This window comes from Abramis brama (genome assembly GCF_963993115.1).
Source record: "Abramis brama genome assembly, chromosome: 11".
Taxonomy (NCBI): domain Eukaryota; kingdom Metazoa; phylum Chordata; class Actinopteri; order Cypriniformes; family Leuciscidae; genus Abramis; species Abramis brama.
In genome coordinates this window covers 34,860,730-34,882,055 of record NC_139973.1, presented here as the reverse complement: position 1 = coordinate 34,882,055, position 21,326 = coordinate 34,860,730, and the positions used below count along the sequence as shown (strand labels likewise).

Genomic DNA, 21,326 nt, shown 5'->3' with positions numbered 1-21,326 from the left:
ATCATTAGGAAGCATGGAATTAGTTTTCATTGTTATGCTGATGATACTCAGCTCTATATTTCTTCACACCCTGACGAAACTTACCAATTCACAAAATTAACGGAATGCATAGGTGATATAAAAAATTGGATGACCAGTCATTTCCTACTACTTAAATCTGAAAAAAACAGAGATTCTAATTATTGGACAAAAAACTTCCTCACGTAGTGCCTGACATCGTACTTGCGAGTTCACACACCTCTTTAACATTAATTTTGGTGATCTCCGACTGGCGAGTCAAACATCGTTTGTGCCAACGTGAATAAAAATCTTAGAGAATTTACCATTAGCATTAGCCAGCACTTTTAAATTTGCTTTGATGTCAAGCGCTCTGGCTCCCGGCAAACATGTGACTATGGTGGCTGGTGTCTCTATTTTCATGTTCCGTGTAATAGAATCGCCAATAACTAGGGCACATTCAACAGGATTCACAGTGGGTGTTTCACTGAGTGGGGAGAATCTATTTGAAGTTGTAATCAGAACGGAAGAGCGGTGTTTTGTCCCGCGACTACAGCGTCTCACCGTCACCCAGTTGCCCTGCTGCACGGGCTCTACTTCAGCCGGAACCGAACAATGTAAAGAGTTCACTAAGCTAGTCGCATCCAAAGCAGTAACTAAAGCCCTTGCACTCTTACAATTAACCTCGATTAAAGCTTGGATGCGTGTCTCTAGTTCTGAAATCTTCCCTGTCAGCTTTACTATCTCCCTGCATTTATCACATGTAAATCCTGAGCTGACAGAGAAGGATATGCTAAACATGTTGCATGAGGTGCAAGTAACAATAAGAGGAGAAGATGACATGACTTCCCGTGTTTGTTGACTGATCCTACTCACCCAAGTTATTTGATGGACTCGTAAAAGGTGCGAGAAAAATAAATAAATAAAGAGCGCACAGATGGCATGTTAACAGGCTAGCGAATTACTAGCATGTTGTGCTAGCAATAATGATTTAGATTGAAGTAATTTTTATTTTTAAGATGGAAAAATGCGGTTTTACAGATACTAGACACGTGACTTTCAAATGAAAGATTGGTATCAAAGAGCACACCCAAGTTCCTAACCGACGACGAAGACTTGACAGAGCAGCCATCAAGTGTTAGACAGTATTCTAGATTATTATTTGCTCTGGCCCTCTTCCTGTTCGCAGGAGTGATGATATACTTAGTAGATTGTCCTCACTCAATGGCTGGTTGTCTAAGTGGTGTCTGCAAAATAATATAGAATTCATAGACAATTGGAAAAGTTTTTGGGGCAGACCTGACCTGTTGAAAAGAGATGGTATTCATCCCTCCTGGGATGGTGCTGCTCTTCTCTCTAGTAATATGGCACATAGTCTTTAGAGCTCAAACATGACAATCTGGGGCTCAGGTCAGGAAGCAGACAGACTGGCTAAACCGACCGTCTGCTAGCTGTCTCACGTCACCAAGGTCAGATAAATCCCATCACATAGAGCCTCTTTCACCTAGATATCATCAATAGAGACTGTGTCTGTTCCCCGAATTAGGAAATACAAAAAACTTCCAAACCCATCTAAGGTTAAAAATGTAATTGATGTTCAACAAATAAAAAACAGATATAATACAAATGAGCAAATGATAAAGCTTGGGTTGCTGAATATTAGATCCCTTACTTCAAAAGCACTTATTGTTAATGACATGATTACAGACTATAATCTAGATGTGCTGTGTTTGACAGAAACCTGGCTAAAACCAAACGATTACATTACTTTAAATGAGACCACCCGCAAGATTACTGTTATAAACATGAACCTCGTCTGAAAGGCAAAGGGGGAGGTGTTGCTGTAATTTACAGTAATATTTTTAGAATTACTAAGAAGTCTAGTTTCAAATATAATTCTTTTGAAGTGTTGGTGCTTAATATAGCAATATAAAGTGTAAAATGATAAATCACGTTTGAGATTTGTGCTGGGCTGGCTACTGTATACAGGCCACCAGGGCACCATACAGACTTTATCAAATAATTTGCTGACTTTCTATCAGAGTTAGTACTGGCTGCAGATAAAGTCCTAATTGTTGGTGATTTTAATATACATGTAGATAACGAAAAAGATGCATTGGGACTGACATTTAAAGACATTCTTAACTCTATTGGAGTTAGACAACATGTGTCAGGACCTACTCATTGTCGTAATCATACCCTAGATCTAATATTATCACACGGAAACAATGTTGATGCCGTTGAAATTCTGCAGCAGAGCGATGACATCTCAGATCATTATCTAGTCTTGTGTAAACTTCATTTAGCCAAGGCTGCAAAGCCGACTCCGTGTTACAAATATGTTAGACCTATCACTTTTGCCACTAAAGATTGCTTTATTAATAAACTTCCTGATCAGTTTCATCATCTCAGCATCCCAGATAGCTTAGAAGACCTCGATATTGCGACAGAAACTTTTAACTCTCTCTTTTCCAGCACTTTAGACACAGTTGCTCCGTTGCGCTTAAGAAGATTAAAGAAAATAGTCCAACGCCGTGGTACAACGAGCACACTCGGGCCCTTAAGAGAGCAGCCAGAAAAATGGAGCGCAACTAGAAGGAAACAAAACTAGAGGTATTTCGCATTTCATGGATAGAGAGCTCGACTGCATACAGAGAGGCCTTAAATGCTGCTAGATCTGCTTATTTTTCAACCCTATTAGAAGAAAATAAACAAAACCCTAGGTATTTATTTGAAACAGTGGCTAAACTAATGAAAAATAAAGCCCTGAAGTTTCCAAGCAGCACAGCAGCAATGACTTTATGAACTTCTTCACTTATAAGATTGATAATATCAGGGAGAAAATTATATCTATGCAACCGTCTACTACAGTATCGCATCAGGCAGTGCATTGTAGTGTCCCTAAGGAAAAATTTGATTCATTCATTGCTATAGAAGAGGAAGAATTCGTTAAACTCGTTAAATCATCTAAATCGACAACATGTATGTTAGACCCTATACCGACTAAGCTACTGAAAGAGATGCTTCCAGAGGTCATAGATCCTCTTCTTAATATCATTAATTCATCTTTGTCATTAGGATACATTCCAAAAACTTTTAAGCTGGCTATGATTAAACCGCTTGTTAAAAAAACGCAACTTGATCGTACAGAATTAGTCAATTACAGGCCGATCTCGAATCTACCTTTTCTGTCAAAGATACTAGAAAAGGCGGTATTCTCACAACTATGTTCCTTTTTAGAAAGAAATGATATCTGCAAGGATTTTCAGTAAGGATTTAGACCGTACCATAGTACTGACTACTGAGACAGCTCTCATCAGAGTTACAAATGATTTGCTCTTATCATCCGATCGTGGTTGTATCTCTCTATTAGTGTTACTTGATCTTAGTGCTGCATTTGATAATATTGACCACAACATTCTTTTAAATAGACTCGAAAATGATGTTGGCATTAGTGGAATTGCATTAACATGGTTTAAATCATACTTATCTGACCGTTATCAGTTTGTAGCAGTAAATGAAGAGATGTCTCATCGATCACAAGTTCAGTATGGCGTACCACAAGGCTCAGTACTAGGACCGTTGCTTTTCAGTTTGTACATGCTACCCTTTGGAGATATCATTAGGAAGCATGGAATTAGTTTTCACTGTTATGCTGATGATACTCAGCTCTATATTTCTTCACACCCTGACGAAACTTACCAATTCACAAAATTAACGGAATGCATAGGTGATATAAAAAATTGGATGACTAGTCATTTCCTACTACTTAATTCTGAAAAAAACAGAGTTTCTAATTATTGGACAAAAAACTTCCTCACATAATAATCTAGAATACTGTCTAACACTTGATGGCTGCTCTGTCAAGTCTTCGTCGTCGGTTAGGAACCTGGGTGTGCTCTTTGATACCAATCTTTCATTTGAAAGTCACGTGTCTAGTATCTGTAAAACCGCATTTTTCCATCTTAAAAATAAAAATTACTTCAATCTAAATCATTATTGCTAGCACAACATGCTAGTAATTCGCTAGCCTGTTAACATGCCATCTGTGCGCTCTTTATTTATTTATTTTTCTCGCACCTTTTACGAGTCCATCAAATAACTTAGGTGAGTAGGATCAGTCAACAAACACGGGAAGTCATGTCATCTTCTCCTCTTATTGTTACTTGCACCTCATGCAACATGTTTAGCATATCCTTCTCTGTCAGCTCAGGATTTACATGTGATAAATGCAGGGAGATAGTAAAGCTGACAGGGAAGATTTCAGAACTAGAGACACGCATCCAAGCTTTAATCGAGGTTAATTGTAAGAGTGCAAGGGCTTTAGTTACTGCTTTGGATGCGACTAGCTTAGTGAACTCTTTACATTGTTCGGTTCTGGCTGAAGTAGAGCCCGTGCAGCAGGGCAACTGGGTGACGGTGAGACGCTGTAGTCGCGGGACAAAACACCGCTGATAAATGATAAATCACGTTTGAGTGATTGATAAATGATAAATCACGTTTGAGATTTGTGCTGGCTACTGTATACAGGCCACCAGGGCACCATACAGACTTTATCAAATAATTTGCTGACTTTCTATCAGAGTTAGTACTGGCTGCAGATAAAGTCCTAATTGTTGGTGATTTTAATATACATGTAGATAACGAAAAAGATGCATTGGGACTGACATTTAAAGACATTCTTAACTCTATTGGAGTTAGACAACATGTGTCAGGACCTACTCATTGTCGTAATCATACCCTAGATCTAATATTATCACACGGAATCAATGTTGATGCCGTTGAAATTCTGCAGCAGAGCGATGACATCTCAGATCATTATCTAGTCTTGTGTAAACTTCATTTAGCCAAGGCTGCAAAGCCGACTCCGTGTTACAAATATGTTAGACCTATCACTTCTGCCACTAAAGATTGCTTTATTAATAAACTTCCTGATCAGTTTCATCATCTCAGCATCCCAGATAGCTTAGAAGACCTCGATACTGCGACAGAAACTTTTAACTCTCTCTTTTCCAGCACTTTAGACACAGTTGCTCCGTTGCGCTTAAGAAGATTAAAGAAAATAGTCCAACGCCGTGGTACAACGAGCACACTCGGGCCCTTAAGAGAGCAGCCAGAAAAATGGAGCGCAACTAGAAGGAAACAAAACTAGAGGTATTTCGCATTTCATGGATAGAGAGCTCGACTGCATACAGAGAGGCCTTAAATGCTGCTAGATCTGCTTATTTTTCAACCCTATTAGAAGAAAATAAACAAAACCCTAGGTATTTATTTGAAACAGTGGCTAAACTAACGAAAAATAAAGCCCTGAAGTTTCCAAGCAGCACAGCAGTAATGACTTTATGAACTTCTTCACTTATAAGATTGATAATATCAGGGAGAAAATTATAACTATACAACCGTCTACTACAGTATCCCATCAGGCAGTGCATTGTAGTGTCCCTAAGGAAAAATTTGATTCATTCATTGCTATAGAAGAGGAAGAATTCGTTAAATCATCTAAATCGACAACATGTATGTTAGACCCTATACCGACTAAGCTACTGAAAGAGATGCTTCCAGAGGTCATAGATCCTCTTCTTAATATCATTAATTCATCTTTGTCATTAGGATATATTCCAAAAACTTTTAAGCTGGCTATGATTAAACCGCTTGTTAAAAAACAGCAACTTGATCGTACAGAATTAGTCAATTACAGGCCGATCTCGAATCTACCTTTTCTGTCAAAGATACTAGAAAAGGCGGTATTCTCACAACTATGTTCCTTTTTAGAAAGAAATGATATCTGCGAGGATTTTCAGTAAGGATTTAGACCGTACCATAGTACTGACTACTGAGACAGCTCTCATCAGAGTCACAAATGATTTGCTCTTATCATCCGATCGTGGTTGTATCTCTCTATTAGTGTTACTTGATCTTAGTGCTGCATTTGATAATATTGACCACAACATTCTTTAAAATAGACTCGAAAATGATGTTGGCATTAGTGGAATTGCATTAACATGGTTTAAATCATACTTATCTGACCGTTATCAGTTTGAAGCAGTAAATGAAGAGATGTCTCATCGATCACAAGTTCAGTATGGCGTACCACAAGGCATAGTACTAGGACCGTTGCTTTTCAGTTTGTACATGCTACCCTTTGGAGATATCATTAGGAAGCATGGAATTAGTTTTCACTGTTATGCTGATGATACTCAGCTCTATATTTCTTCACACCCTGACGAAACTTACCAATTCACAAAATTAACGGAATGCATAGGTGATATAAAAAATTGGATGACTAGTAATTTCCTACTACTTAATTCTGAAAAAACAGAGATTCTGATTATTGGACAAAAAACTTCCTCACGTTATAATCTAGAATACTGTCTAACACTTGACGGCTGCTCTGTCAAGTCTTCGTCATCGGTTAGGAACCTGAGTGTGCTCTTTGATACCAATCTTTCATTTGAAAGTCACGTGTCTAGTATCTGTAAAACCGCATTTTTCCATCTTAAAAATATATCTAAATTACGTCATATGCTCTCATTGACAAATGCGGAACAATTAGTCCATGCGTTCATGACATCAAGGCTAGATTATTGTAATGCTATTATGGGTGGTTGCCCTGCACGCTTTAACAAATTACAGCTGGTCCAAAACGCAGCAGCTCGAGTTCTTACCAAAACCAGGAAGTATGACCATATTATCCCTGTTCTGTAAACACTGCATTGGCTCCCTATTAAACATTGTATACATTTTAAAATATTGCTGATTACTTACAAAGCACTAAATGGTTTAGCTCCGCAGTACTTGAGCGAGCTCTTAACGCATTATAGTCCTTCACGTCTATTGCGATCTCAAAATTCCGGCCAGTTGATAATACCTAGAATATCAAAATCGACTGCTGGTGGTAGATCCTTCTCCTATTTAGCACCAAAACTTTGGTCTTCCTACCATTGTCCGGGAAGCAGACACACTCTGTCAGTTCAAAGCTAGACTAAAAACCTCTTTAAAAATCTCTTTGACCTAGCATACACATAACACATATAGACTTTTATAATTCAATGTTAGGTCAGCCGGAACCGGGAACACTTCCCATAAATCCTGATGCACTCATTACATCATAAGAAGAATGGCATCTGCGCTAATTTTAGTGTTTTTGTTTATCCCGATGTTTTCCCGCAGCCTGCTGGATCCAGGCTGTATCCAGATCTGATGAAGGACCTGTGCCTGGACCCGATGTCATAGCGGGGTGCTAAAGTGCCAACTAGTTTCTCCTTATGGAGGATCCCTTTACCACTCTACAGATAAAGCATTGTCGGGAAAATTCGGTTTGTGTATCTACCCCGAAGTGATACAATTCTCTATCAAAATGTTAAGGCCAGACAAGTAGTTTTTTAAGACTTGGTTTGTAGGGAATTACAAACCTGCGCACATATTCAAACGCGCATACCAGTAGACTGAACTCATAATGCGCATGTGCACGCCATCAGCGTTCTCACAGGTTTCGCGTTTAAAGTCTGTGTAGAGTTTCCTGTTAAAACGGTGTTGTGTTAGCAGCCCCTAAGTTAATAACTAATGATCGTTGCGACCGAAGTGAATCAATCAAATTAACTTTAGCTGGAAAATAACTTTATTCAAGAACTGCTATAAAGCCAAAACAATCTCTGTTACTTTAAACCAGGGTTCACCAATCTCGGTCCTGGAGGGCCGCTGTCCCTGCAGAGTTTAGCTCCAACCAGCTCCAACACACCTGTTTGAAAGTTTCTAGTATGCCTAGTGAGACCTTGATTAGCTGGTTCAGGTGTGTTTAATTGCGGTTGGAGCTAAACTCTGCAGGACAGCGGCCCTCCAGGACCGAGATTGGTGAACCCTGCTTTAAACTATCCTTGTATCTCTGTAAAGCCGCTTTGGAACAATCTACATTGTTAAAAGCGCTATATAAATGAAGAAGACTTGACTTGACTGTCTGATGCACAATCATAAAGTTTAGCAGGTGGCAACAGGTGTAGTGGCGAATTTCGACCCCCGCCAAATTATTATTATTATATTATTATTCAATATTGATGCTCAACCCCAGCAAGTAGCCAGGGAGACTCTCAGATCTGCAGGTAAACCTGCAGAGCATGACAAAAGTATGTTACAGGAAGCAACCAATTACTAAAATCAACACAGCTGTAATTCTACATACCACGAGATGGTCAACGTAATCAAAACCATTAATGGTCGCGCACCATGCGGGAATACAGCAGCTCGATCAGTAACATACAGTAAATGGCATGCTATTAATATTCAACTGGAAATAGAACCGATAGTAGCTAACCGCAGTCAACAATCGTGTTTATGACATGGCTGAACAACATACCTGTGAGGGGTAAGCAGACAGGAAGACAAAGGCTTACAATCTAAACAGTAACAGGTAAACTCAAGGTTAAACAACGCCTGCACAATGCAAAGAGCACGGATACATGTATGCGTACGGTCGATCTCCCAATAGGTGGAGTAAATCCACCCTGTCCCTGCTACACTATATTGCAATTAGCCCTGCTTCTTCGATCGCCAGACAGCCTCCATGTATTTAGTAATATCCGTGCCCTGCCGTGAAAAATGTAATCTTTTGTCACTGCTATCTGAGACAAGTAGAGGAGTGGATATCCATCCTATCTCTTGTGCTTCAGTGTGAGGGTGAGAGTACTTCTTTACTGGCTCCAGACGGGCCCTTTCTATGACCTGGAGGAAAGCAGGGTCTTCCTCTTCCTTTATGGGGTTGATGTTGGGTTTGCCAGTCAAAATGTGCAGTTTTTTGGCGGGGTTGATGTGAAACTCCGTGTAAAGCTTCTGGGTTCTCTTCTCCTTCATAACTGTCTCGAGATGCAGAGCATTCTGCTGAATCATGTCCAAGGGCTCTCTTTTTTTACTATCTTTCATATTGACTAAAGTGTTACCAAATATTTTTCAGTTGCTAATGTTTGTTGATATGATCGCTAAATCACTTCCAGCAGCTTCCCTCTTCTCTACCGCTCGCGCGTTATGACGTCATAAAGCTCACTCACCGCCATAAAGCTCTATGACGTCATAAAGCTCACCGCTATGAAGCTCTATGACGTCATACAGCTTACTCACTGCTAAAGGTGCTCTAAGCGATGTTGGGTGACGTCACTTCTCGCTGACCATACATTTTTTGCATTTTACATAGGCATATACTATATTACAGATAAGCTTTTTTAACTGGTAAGGCTCTCAGAGATAGCATGTGTAAAGCACATAATAATTAGTTTTTTTCCTAACAGAACAGTCCAGTGCTCGATTTCACCTTCCTCTTTTACTCTCTGAAAAGACCTTTTATCCAAATAACAGCTTCATAAAGGTGCTGGTTTAAGCAGACTCCTCACTGCAGGAAGCAGACGATACAGGAGGGTTTCATTTACATAGGAATACAGCATTAGCAGACCTCATGAGTGAAAAACAGCCATGAAAAATTGGAAAGGAAGAGTAGCTCTGGGAATATCACCATCCTTTATGTCTCAGATACAAAATATAGGCTACTACAATAAAGATGCTGAATTGTTTATGCAGAGGAATCAGTAGCTGATGAGGAACATGCAATGTATATGACCCACAAAGCAGTAAATGGATTCAAAGTGTCTTTATTAATCAAACGCAGGTATAAAAAGCTTCAATACTGTATTTTACCAAATTATTTTGCAAGGACTACAGCTTGTCATAGACAGTTTCAATTGACTTAAAATCTTGCAAAGCCTGACTAAGAAAATGGTGAAACAAAACCGCGAGAAATGTATCCCACGAGAAATAATGTACATGGAAATATGCAATTTCCACACACATTCTTGAAAGGTATTTAATAGCTGCTGTTGGAGTATAAAACACCCTTTACTCCAACCAGACACTGGCACAGTGCTTTACAAAGACAAATACACAAGTACATGTAATAGAATCACACTGTTGACTAATTTAACTGGTAATATGGAAGATATAGGGAAAAAAAAACTGATCAAGATGTCAAAGATACAGTAGTAAAAACATATTAACAAAGACATATTAAAGTCTCATTTAATGCTGAAATAACTAGACATGGCCTGGCTTTTCTGTAGTGCTGGTTTCTGCTTAAATTTGACAAAAATAAAACAAAACAAAAAACACCTGAACATTTTCATTAATACATATGAATGAAAATCTGTAGAAATCTGTCCCTTTTATTTGATTTTTTTGGCATCGAAAAATCTGATTGTTCACACATGTGAGAAGCAGTTTTCAAAATACTATGTTAAAAGGTAAGAACAACAACTTCATTTCAATGACCAAAAGCTGGTCTACACTATTTTTTTCACAAAACATTCTTTAAAACTTAACACATTAAGTACTATTGGAAACTTTAAGTACAGTATAAAACAGGTTTGAAATCTTGTTAATCAAGAAAACAGCTAAAATGTGGTAACACATTATCAAAATACAATAAAAACAGTGAAATGCAATAAAAAGTACAATACATTCAAAACATCCCATCTGGAAAACACTGACATGTAAGAAACACTGTGGTCATAATCTTTTTCAGTAGTGTCTTGCAAAAATTATCATCAAAAAATAAAAAAAATCCACATCACAGTTGGCAGTTAAGGTCCAGGTAATAGAGCAATATTTGTAATAAAAGAGTCAGTGTAGTATGATTGCAGAATTTCAAAATGATGAAAATAAAGACCACAGCAGAAAGAGTATCTAGACAGCCTGAGGGCCGATAAGAAGCGGCGTTTCGGTATGACCGAGAGGAGGCTGAGGGGATGAGGTTGAGGCCGAATCCGAATCCTTCTTAAGCTTCAGAATGTGTTGCTGAAGGTGCATGACCCAATCCTCCTGTATGGAAAGTGGTCCTTGGAAAACCTCTTCACAGAACCTATAAAATAATTTATAGAAGAGCACTTATTGTTCTAATGGTGTATTTATAGGCATTTAACTACAATCAATGCATTACTATTGGTGGGACATAATGCAGGTCAAATTCAAAATCTTCATGCACTGCTTTAAACTTTGTTTAAAGATGAAGATTTGTTTTTTAATTTAGTTTAAAGGCCATATTGTTTTTATTTGGCACTGGCCTTCAGAAACTAAAATAGATACTTGCATTTCATACAAGACAAAATAGTCATCACATTAAAAAAATTAAGTGCAATACCAGTGCCGAAATACAGGCTTTAATTTATACTATACACCTTTAATGTAGCATGTAATACAGCTGTTTGTGAATGTAAAAGGTTTGCAAAGTTTTAAAGATCAAAGAGCATGATAAATTGAGTTATTGTCTCCCAAAAGAAAGTGTCAATTCTGAACTGCCTGAAACAAGTTATTCCAGTCTTACTTCATTCACAATCCTTCATGCCAGCCTATGTTCTTCATTGGCTCCCCGCTAACAACCTCTACCACTAAAAAAAGTGTCTTGCTCAACTCGTGCTTGCAACCGTGGTTCGGGTTGATCAGCTACGTCTTCCAAAGTTTCTTTACCGGACTCGGGCTTGAAATGATGCTATAAAATAGATGGCATCATTACTGTTCGTATCACTGTGTATCAAGTGCTGAGGAAGCCTCCGGAGCTGAAATTAAGATATGGTAATGGATAACACTAAGATAACACTAAATTAAAGTGTTTTATTTTTTACCTTGGATGCATATAAACCTATTGTCGGAGACCTCCATATCATTTTATAAACAGCATAATAGGGGCACTTTAATAGTAGTGTAGACCAGAAAGTGAAGGGAGACACAGGGAGAATGGGATCAGGTCATGATGAACCACTCAAACCTGCTTGTTTGTAAGCGCACAGCTCTTCTCCACTCCCAGACAGCAAAACCACCAGGTTTACAGAACAAACTGATTTGTGTTTTCAACTCACCTGCACTTGAGGGAGTACACCTTCCCAACCAGCTTTACTAGGCTGGTCTCTGGTGGTCTAGGCACCAAGGATGGAATGTTTCCAGCCCGAGAGGGCTTTGAAGATTCTGTTTCCCTGGATCCACTCTCAGAGTGGGATAAATGCTTTGGAGGACGCCGTTCACAGCCTAAGACAAGCACAGTGATTATCACAATGCATAATCATTTTCCTTATTGGCTAAAACTGAACTAATACATAATTTGGAGCTCTAGTATGAGCAAGAAATACATATTTCCCCTACCTCGAGGAAAACGAACATTCAGCTCCCTGCGGGCCGTGGGAGTCTGGAACAGGCTGTCTGAGGAAAGTTCATTTGATGAAGGCTGTTTCTTGTATGTGGAGGAGGAGTGGCTCATTCCTGCTTTGCCCTCTCTAGCTGTTGCCACTGTTGCTTTGAAAAGCTGGTATACCTGCGGCTGACCAGCAGAGTCTCGGACTGCTGATGAACCCTTCTGAGAAGCAAGACGGACAGACTCAGAGTCTGAGGAAGAGTACGGAGTGGAGGATCTTTTGGAGCTCTACACCAGAGGAAGACAGAGAGACAATTTGTGAATAGCAAAGATACTCCAAAATGCTGACAACTTTGTGTTCATGCAAATCTTAAGAAGGAACAAAAATACTGCAAAAGACAAATGAATCAGTATTATTGTCTTATTTTCCATTCAAATATTTTTATTAAAAATTAAGTTTAATTTTACTTGAGATGAAAAACTGCATAAGATGTTAAGATTTGTTTTTTGGGGAATATATCTTACCCCTTTTTATGTTTTAAGTGTAAATCTAACAAACTTTAGTGAGTTTATGCTTAAGAGATAAGAGATAAGAAATATCATTACAGTTTGGCAACAATTCAACCTGGACATACCTTCTTAACAAAAGGCAAGTCCCCCCTCATGTAGCTTTTGTGGAGCTCTGCTACTTTCCCCGGCTCACTCTTCATCCAGGCCTTCAGGGTCTCAATAGGAGAGCCGATGACCTTCCAATCCACTCCCTGCTGCCTTAAGTGGGCTCTTGCGTGGCTGGCCAGTGCCTTGCGATTCTCAAAATCAAAACCACAGAGTTCACAGGTGGCATCACAGCCTACAGCAGAAAGGGAAGAGAGTGGAGAACACAAGACATGAAAGTAGACATATAGCATTAACATCCAGAATAATTTAACATTGTCAAAACGATCCCCATTCACACTTATCCGCAAAAACGACTAAAACCGCTTTATTATCAGCATATGTATTTATCGGCCAGCACTAGAAATAGCGAAAGATCATGGCAAAAATGTATTGAATAACACAAATGTGCTTTTTTGAATAACACTTCCCCTTTAAGAGTGCACATCAAACATATTAATAAAGTAGAATAGACTCATAATATTTGCCATTTTTTAAGTTAGCGGCCATAGCATTAAAATAATTTTTGGTATCAGAAAATGCAACAAACATTACGAAGACATTGTGGCATGTTTCATTCAGCAAGTGACATCCAGTTATCAACGTGGAATTTGACATAGTTATTTTGCAATTTTATCTAATTGTGTGTAAAAAATCTTTGTTTTCACAGCCTGATCAAATAATAAATAATAATACCACCTTGATTTCACCAGAAGAATGCTATTTTGAACATACCCTTTGATTAGGTTTACAAGTTGCATAGATGTCTGAGCAGTTTTTGGGAGGTTGTAATGTTAGTTACTAAGAGACAAATAATTCTTGGTTCAACGTACCTGTAGTTGTGTCGTCAGAAGCAGGTTTCTCTTTTTCCACAGGTGACAGAGTAAAAGTGCGAGGTGAGGATTCTGTTTTTTTCAACTGCACTGCCGCCCCTGAATCAGGTTCCGGTTTGATTTGGGATGCCCGTTCAGAGTCCTTCCTCTTCATGAGCTCATACAGGGCCTCTATGGGTGGGACTTTCAGCGACCACCTTGCTCCCATCTGTCGTAAGTGACCACGTGCGTGACAGGACAGGGCTTTACGAGTATCAAACATCTCGCCACAGTAGTCGCAGCATACAAACTGTTTGGGCTCCTGCTTTTCATGCTTAGGAGCTGAGGAAAGCAGACACAAGTCATTATAAACTCAACAAAATAAGGGATTCACAATAAAACATGAGATTTCTAGTGGCAGTCGATAGTTATTTATGGTTTTTTTAATGTTTTTATGCTAAAACGTTGAACATCACATTAAGCTATAAAATTAACCAGGCAAATAAATAATCAGAATTCAAATGCAAATTGTACAATTACATAATTATCTATTCATTTCCTAAATTTATACTTTTAATCCTAAAATTAATAGCACACCTAAAGGGGTGGTCACACTACACCGTTTGTTCACTTCCATTTATGCACATGCAAATACAGCAAACAGGAAATGCAAAATCATGCGAATTTCACTGCATTTGCAAGTTCAAGTTAGGTGAACTCTGACTTGCAAATTCGTACAAGGTAAAGACATGTGACCAACAGAAGAACGATTCATCATGGCATGAATATCTCTTAGCTGAATTACAAGAATTCAAACTTTAAAGCTGCTGGTTTGTAGTAAAAGGGAATTGATTGTATAGTTTTAGTCTAGTGTGACTACGTCTTAAGGATGAAAAATCTACAGAAAGTTTAAATAAATAGAAAGAAAAGCATAAAAGAAGTAACTGGATGCACTGTAATTTTTACGCACCGATCATGGGTGATCTAACAGTGTTGGAATCAGATGGAGGTGTTAAAGGGGTGGTGGGTACGCTTTGTGGCTTTGGAGACTCTATGATAGAGATGTCAACTTCCACAGGTTCGTCCTTTGGTTTTGGGAACACAGTCCTGGAGCCTTTCTTGGCCTTTGGAACTTTGTGAGGAACAGGAGGAGAGGAAGACTGGGTAATGGGGTTTGGGGATGAGAGGAGAGGGGGTGCAGAGGGGGGTGCAGAGGGAGGTACAGAGGGGGATACCGGTGGGGTCAGCGAGGGCGGCCCAGGGGAACTGAGAGATCCAGCAGAACTACCACGTTGGGCCATCACCTCTCGCAGAGTGGCCATGGGAGACCCGTTTACAGACCACTCGGTGATGCCCAGCTGGCGCAGGTGATAGCGGGCGTGACTGGCCAAGCTCTGACTCTTCTTAAACTTCTCGTGACAGAATTCACAGGTGACACCTCTAGATGACTCGCCTTGAGGGTAAGAAAGAGGGCATCTCATAAATGATCAGAGCAAAGTATGTAAGGACATGTGTATATTTGATAGTTAAAGACAGAGGTCACAAACATTAAAAAAAAATGGTTTGTTGGTTATTGGATGTAAAATCATGTCATAATGCCCCCTGTGAAGAAGCTTAAGGTATATTACTATATTACTGTTTAAAGGAGAACTCCGGTCAATTTTAACATTGAGCTCATTTTTTTGTACATTTGGAGTGCTGTCAATACAGAGAACAACGACAAAAATCGGTGTTGCCTACACCGTGTTATCCTCTTTTTAAAATTTGCACCCTGTTGACTTCAATGGGGCAAGTTTTAAACCTGCTTTAAGCCTCTTAACATCCTTGATGTGTCATTATCATTTTTATTAATATCTTTCACATCTACTGCAGTCAGATTCACCGTGTTCACTCTGAAGGAATCACTCACATGACCTGTGCACTTGTAATGACACATCAAGGATGTTAAGAGGCTAAAAGCAGGTTTAAAACTTGCCCCATTGAAGTCAACAGGGTGCAAATTTTAAAAAGAGGATAACACGGTGTAGGCAACACCGATTTTTGTCGTTGTTCTCTGTACTGACAGCACTCCAAATGTACAAAAAAATGAGCTCAATGTTAAAATTGACCGGAGTTCTCCTTTAAATGTTTAGGGTTGGTAAGACTTTTTAATGTTTTTGAAAAAGGTCTCTTTATGCTCACCAAGGCTGCATTTATTTGATCAAATATAAAAATGGTAATACTGCAAAATTTATTCCTGTGATGGCAAGCTGAATTTAACAGGGTCCTTCAGCAATCATTCAAAGATGCAGATTTAGTGCTCATTCCAGAAACACTTAATATCAATGTTTAAAATAATTGTGCTGCTTTATATTTTTTTGGAAACCATGATATTTTTTTTTTTAGAATTCCAGGATGAATAGAAATGTCAAAAGAACAGCATTTATTTGCAATTTGTTGTAACAATGTAAAAGCCTTTAATGTCAGAATAGTACTGTATATGTATATTGTTATTGACCAAAATAACATTTCAATGACTGAAAAGCCTTTTTAAGATCAAAAAGAGCAATTTCTAGTCTATAGAAACATGCTATATTTAACTGGTCTTTTAATATCTACACAGGAATTTATATGACTTGAGTATTTTATTAATTTCCATGAGTTTTCCAGGCATGGGTGTCAGACACTCTTAAAAATCCGGGTTTTCCATTACCATATTTTGCTATAAATTATCACCCAATTATCAGTCCAAACATAGTCAAGATATTCAAACATTCCTCAAAAAATAAAAATAAATCTGAGCTGGACGACATTTGTTTTTCTGTAGACCTGCTTTATAGATGAAATTAATCAATTTAATAATTGACTATCTTTACAACGGACCCGAATCAACATTGAACTGACTTCAGCTATTTTCTTTTAGAGCTGCTGTACAGCTGTTTGCATCATTGAATCATTTTCCTGTTATCACTGTAAAGCTGCTTTGAAACAATCTGTATTGTCGAAAGCACTACATAAATAAAAGTGACTTGGTTTAAAAATATACTAAATAAAATAAATGAATACATAATTTATATTCTTACCTCGAAAGGGTGATTTAAATACAGCTTTTTTGTTGAGCGGCAAGCCCGCCGAAACATCTGGAGAAATCTTCTGCTTCTTCGCTGAGGGAGGTGATATCAATTCTGTTTTCTCAATGAGAGGTAAAGCCTCTGAAACATCTGCAGAAATCTTCTGTTTTTTGGTTGGCGGAGATTTCAATTGTCCTTTACCAATGAGGAGCAAGATCCCTGGAACGTTTGAAGAAATTCTCTTCTTTTTCTTTGAGGGAGGTGATTTCAATTCTGTTTGGCTGCTGAGGGGCATGTTCCCTGAAACATCTAATGAAATCATCTTCTTATTGGCTGAAGGAGGGGATTTAAATTCTGCTTTCTTGCTGAGGGCCAAGCTCCCTGAAACATCTGAAGAAATCTGCTTTTTGATTGGGGGAGGTGTTAGACGAATGGATGTCAGTCCTTTAAACGATAGAGGGGTAAGAGAGGGAGGTTTGCTGATGGATGATGAGGTGGAAGGAGCGGAGGAGGGTGAAGTGTGATCCTCAAAGTCCGACCCTTCCAGCTGCCCAGCACTGGCCTTTTCCTGGAATTCCTCGCTCTGAATAATTTTATGGAGCATCTCAATGGGAGCACCTTTAGACTCCAAATTCACACCAAACTGCCGCAGGTGGGCCCGTGCGTGACTGGAGAGACCTTTACGGGTCTCGTACCAGGCTCCACATAATTCACACACATGGACGTCATCCCTCGCAGCGGAATTTTTTATCATAGTTGCTGGTGAAAAAGCACAGAACATTTAAACATTTATTTTGTATGCGAGGATTGCTTCATCAGATTAACTAGCTTGCTTCAGTGAGTGGTAAAATTTACTAGACCAAGTTTTTTTTTTAAATGGATCCCACTTCCAAGCACATACATTTTTAATACTGTTACTTACTTAAATTTAGAGGAGCATCTGTTTCCTGAGGGGCCCAGAGGGGCTTGGCTGAGGCCAGTGAGAGGGAGGTAGATGGAATGCCATCAATGAGCCTGGGTTCAACAGCCTTGAGAGGAGACAAGGCTGAAGACGGAGTGGACACCAAAATCTTCTTTGAAGATGCTTTATGAGGCTTCCCTACAGCAAAAGGCGAAGAAGAGTGACCAGACGCTGCTGATCCTTTGACAGCAGAGGGGGAAGACGAGGAAAGAGCATATTTTTTCTTTACAAGGTTGGATATTTTAATCTTTAATTTGGGCCCAGCGTCCTTTTTGAGTTTGTGGGACTGGGGTTTGTATTTTTTAACAGGGCTGGCCTGTTTTTTGAGCTTGGGTAGAGTTCCGCCTCTTTCTTTCATCAGCTGGCACAGAAGGTCTATAGGAGCTCCACTGCTGTCGGACACAGCCACTCCCAGCTGCCTGAGATGATACCGGGCATGACTGGAGAGACCTCGTCTGGATTCAAAATTGGTCCCACAAAACTCACAACTATGGATGCCTACTGTAAAAAAGTGAGATAGAATAAACAATGTCATGACACCTGTATGGAATATGAACTTATATTTGACAGCATGTTTTGTCCAGTTTTCCTGAAGAATATATAGTTTCTTTGACTGCGACATAAATGCAACAGTCCCTCCAGGATTTGAAGATTCTGCGATTACAGAATGTAATGCAAAATCAAGCCAATTCAGCATTAAATAAAAAGCTCATTATAAATGAAATTAGTGAAAGTTTCAAGAAGTTAATGATACTATTAAACTACTATATGCAATAAGGAATATAATGTATATTGGGGTGAGTATTTGGTAGTATCTGATTTCAGCAATAAATAAGTACATTTATTATTTTACTGAATATGCATTATGCACTTTTTAAATATGTACAGTATTAAAACAATAAACAATGATTTAGTTGTTAAATGGTATTGTTTATAAATAATAAAACAAATTTTATAACACTGTCACTGGTTACTTACTGATTCAGTGACAATGTGCAAGCTACTGTGTCTGTGTATTTTCAGCAAAGCAGAATTATGAGCAAGTCTATGCTAGTGTCACCATTGCATTGTCAAGTCACTAACACCAATTACATAAGTGCATCATGATTATTGAGTTTTCACTGCACAAAAATGCCGAAATTTTAGAAAAGCTGCGGCAAATTCTGTCATTTTAGGCTGCAAAAATCAGAAAATAATCCTGGTGGGACTGATAAAACAATCAATGTTGATCAAAAGTGTCAGTGATCTTTAAAGGAATAGGCTAGTTCACCCAACAAAAAAAAAAAAGTTCCTCACAGTTTTAGAATGACATGAGTGTAAATACAGACAGCATTTTATTTTTGGGTGAACTAGCCTATCTCTTGAAAGAATGCATCCTAAACTGTCTGTTTATTTGAGTTAAGGCTGAAATACATTAGACGACTTCTCAAATCTGAACAGATTTTAAAATACGAGGCATCTTACACTTGACAACTTTGTAAATGGTTACAGAAAAAAATATGGAATCATAATCTGAAGATTAAAAAAAAAATCAGAGTATGTGATCATCATACACTACTACAACTTCTGCCCAATATCTACAGACTGGCTATGTCTTTTAGCAATGTAGCAAAAATCTGGTCAAAAGGCATGTATCTTTGGTGTTACTTACAATCAGAGTCATCCAAGTCTTTATTCAAGACTGGTTCCAGACACTCTTTGGAAAAGGTAGCAGTGGTTGTCTTCTTTGCCGTGTCTGATGCGGTCTTCTCCATGGCTGGAATCTCTCCCTGGCACTTGCAGAGAAAAGCAGCTTATACATTTAGACCAATCTTTTCTAAGAATGCAGAAAAAAACCCTAATAATTTTCATAGCCGCAAAATTCAAAATGTAGAAATGTCTGAAAAAATACAAGTTAGAAAAACTGGTAACAATTCCTACCAAAATGCAATAATAACTACAGATATTACAACAATAAAAAGTATTACATTAATAACATTACATCAGTAAATATATTTGTATATTGGCATTAACCATCAATGCAACAAAAATAGCCTACCTAATAAACCAAAAAGACAAAAATATTCTGGATTTCCCTAACGTTGTTTGAAAAGCATTTACTTTTATTTATTATGGTTTAACAGTACCAACTATTGCATTTAAGCGGGAACTATGACTACCATGTTGATTTTTTTTCGTAATGTTTACATACTATGACACTGACAAGGCACCACTGTTACCTTCTCTCGTTTTCATAGTCATGTTTTCAGATTAACTGGCTAAATTTGCTCAGAATCATTTATTTTAATCACGACTGGAGTCATTATTGCTGTGTGCTTACGATAAGCTAAAAACAAACTTTCCATCTAGAATAATTTCATGCATCAGTTCCAACCATTTAACACAATACACGCGCACATGCAGCTAGCACGAGCTGATTATTGACCAGGCACTGCAAGTCGAAACAAATGTTGATAGTGTGCAAAGCCACAGTCTCTGGCTTGTTCGGCTACACGTAGCCAACCATATTGAAAACAAAATGTTGAAGCACATAATGCTCAAAATTACCTTAAAGTGGCGAGGTTTCTCTTACAGGAACAAGGGACAGCAGGCACTTTAATCACTACAGCACAGTCGAGCTGCCTAGGCAAAATCAATCGATCCCTCATTTAGAAAACGTTACATGGTCGAATCACAGAGGCGTGGTTGCTATCATCAGAACTAAATATGATGCGTTTTCCATAAAATATCTGGAAGACCAGAACGAATGTACTGTAGATTGATATTCACTTTATATCCTTATGTTAAATGTAAAAAATGAAATGTCACACAAAGAGGTAAAAAACGTGAAGGTAGCCTACAGTTAAGCTGCAGGTGAGCTCATACACACTGAGGTATGTGAACATCGTGCCTTTTAGAATGATCTGTCATAGATGTAACGTAACGTTATGTGACTACGTTTAGTGATATTTTGGGTGGAAAACAACTTAGTGTGTTTAATTTTTCTTAGCAAATATTGATAAACGCAATTAATTGCAGCTGTCAGGATATCATATAATGAATTTGATTAAATACTGTCATTGATTGGTTGCTTCCAAAATATTAGTCTATATAAATGAATTAGAAGTATGTAAATAAAAGTAGCCTATAGAAGTGATAAAATGTAGGCCTATATTGACCTTATTCACAGTAGCACCATCTTTATACAATTTATTTAAGTAAATTTGTATTTAAATAAAGTACAAAATGTGTGGATAGTGCTGCTGCAAGAAAATAGGTTGTGTGTTGTTCAATTCCTATTGTCAGTGACTTTGTGGCTGATTGTTGCCAGCATCTTTTTTTTTTTCCACTTGTAGGCTATTCTTATTTATTTAGCATCATGCATAGTTTGCATAGTTGGATGAGGGCAACTGTTCTGATTTGTTCTGAAAATTGCGATCGCTTTACTGTTGCGAGAGTAGGTCTATCTTGGCACACCTCTTCGTTTTGCATAGAACTTACTAATCTCAGACAAGCTTATTGCTAGCCACACTTGTTATCACTTTAAAGCAGGGGTTCTCATACTGTAGCCCTTTCTCAATATGCATTTTTGTCTGTAGCCTACTTTTGTTCTTGTGGACTTGTGAAACGTCATCAGTCACTCACGGCCCAAGTACTTTTCCAATTCAAAAGTTCACATTTAGCCCCAGTACAGTTAAAATCCACAGATGTGTTCT

General features: G+C 38.4%; 2 protein-coding genes across 2 annotated transcripts; both read right to left on the bottom strand.

Moving 5' to 3' along the window:
- Window positions 1–8,520: 8,520 nt before the first annotated feature.
- LOC311091849 (cilia- and flagella-associated protein 144-like) lies at window positions 8,521–8,877 on the bottom strand (the record flags this gene model as incomplete). The annotated part of the gene is made up of 1 exon (XM_084127956.1): window positions 8,521–8,877. The coding sequence occupies one exon, from the start codon at window positions 8,875–8,877 to the stop codon at window positions 8,521–8,523; it is 357 nt and encodes a 118-aa protein (XP_083984082.1).
- A 736-nt stretch (window positions 8,878–9,613) lies between these two features.
- On the bottom strand, window positions 9,614–20,293 carry wiza (WIZ zinc finger a). Its single transcript, XM_084129881.1, has 10 exons — window positions 20,179–20,293; window positions 19,283–19,406; window positions 17,593–18,132; window positions 16,683–17,429; window positions 14,591–15,073; window positions 13,642–13,962; window positions 12,790–13,004; window positions 12,166–12,442; window positions 11,886–12,051; window positions 9,614–10,891 (listed from the first exon to the last, which is right to left on the bottom strand). The coding sequence occupies exons 2-10, from the start codon at window positions 19,383–19,385 to the stop codon at window positions 10,717–10,719; spliced, it is 3,027 nt and encodes a 1,008-aa protein (XP_083986007.1). The 5' UTR covers window positions 19,386–19,406; window positions 20,179–20,293; the 3' UTR covers window positions 9,614–10,716.
- Between the last annotated feature and the right edge of the window lie 1,033 nt (window positions 20,294–21,326).

Bases quoted from the DNA above. Each gene is read 5' to 3' on its own strand.
- wiza (XM_084129881.1), bottom strand. From the start codon at position 19,385: ATGGAGAAGACCGCATCAGACACGGCAAAGAAGACAACCACTGCTACC. The intron at 18,133-19,282 runs GTAAGTAACACC...ACTTTTTTACAG, and splicing joins AGACTTGGATGACTCTGATT to TAGGCATCCATAGTTGTGAG. The intron at 17,430-17,592 runs GTAAGTAACAGT...CTTTTTCACCAG, and splicing joins AGATGCTCCTCTAAATTTAA to CAACTATGATAAAAAATTCC.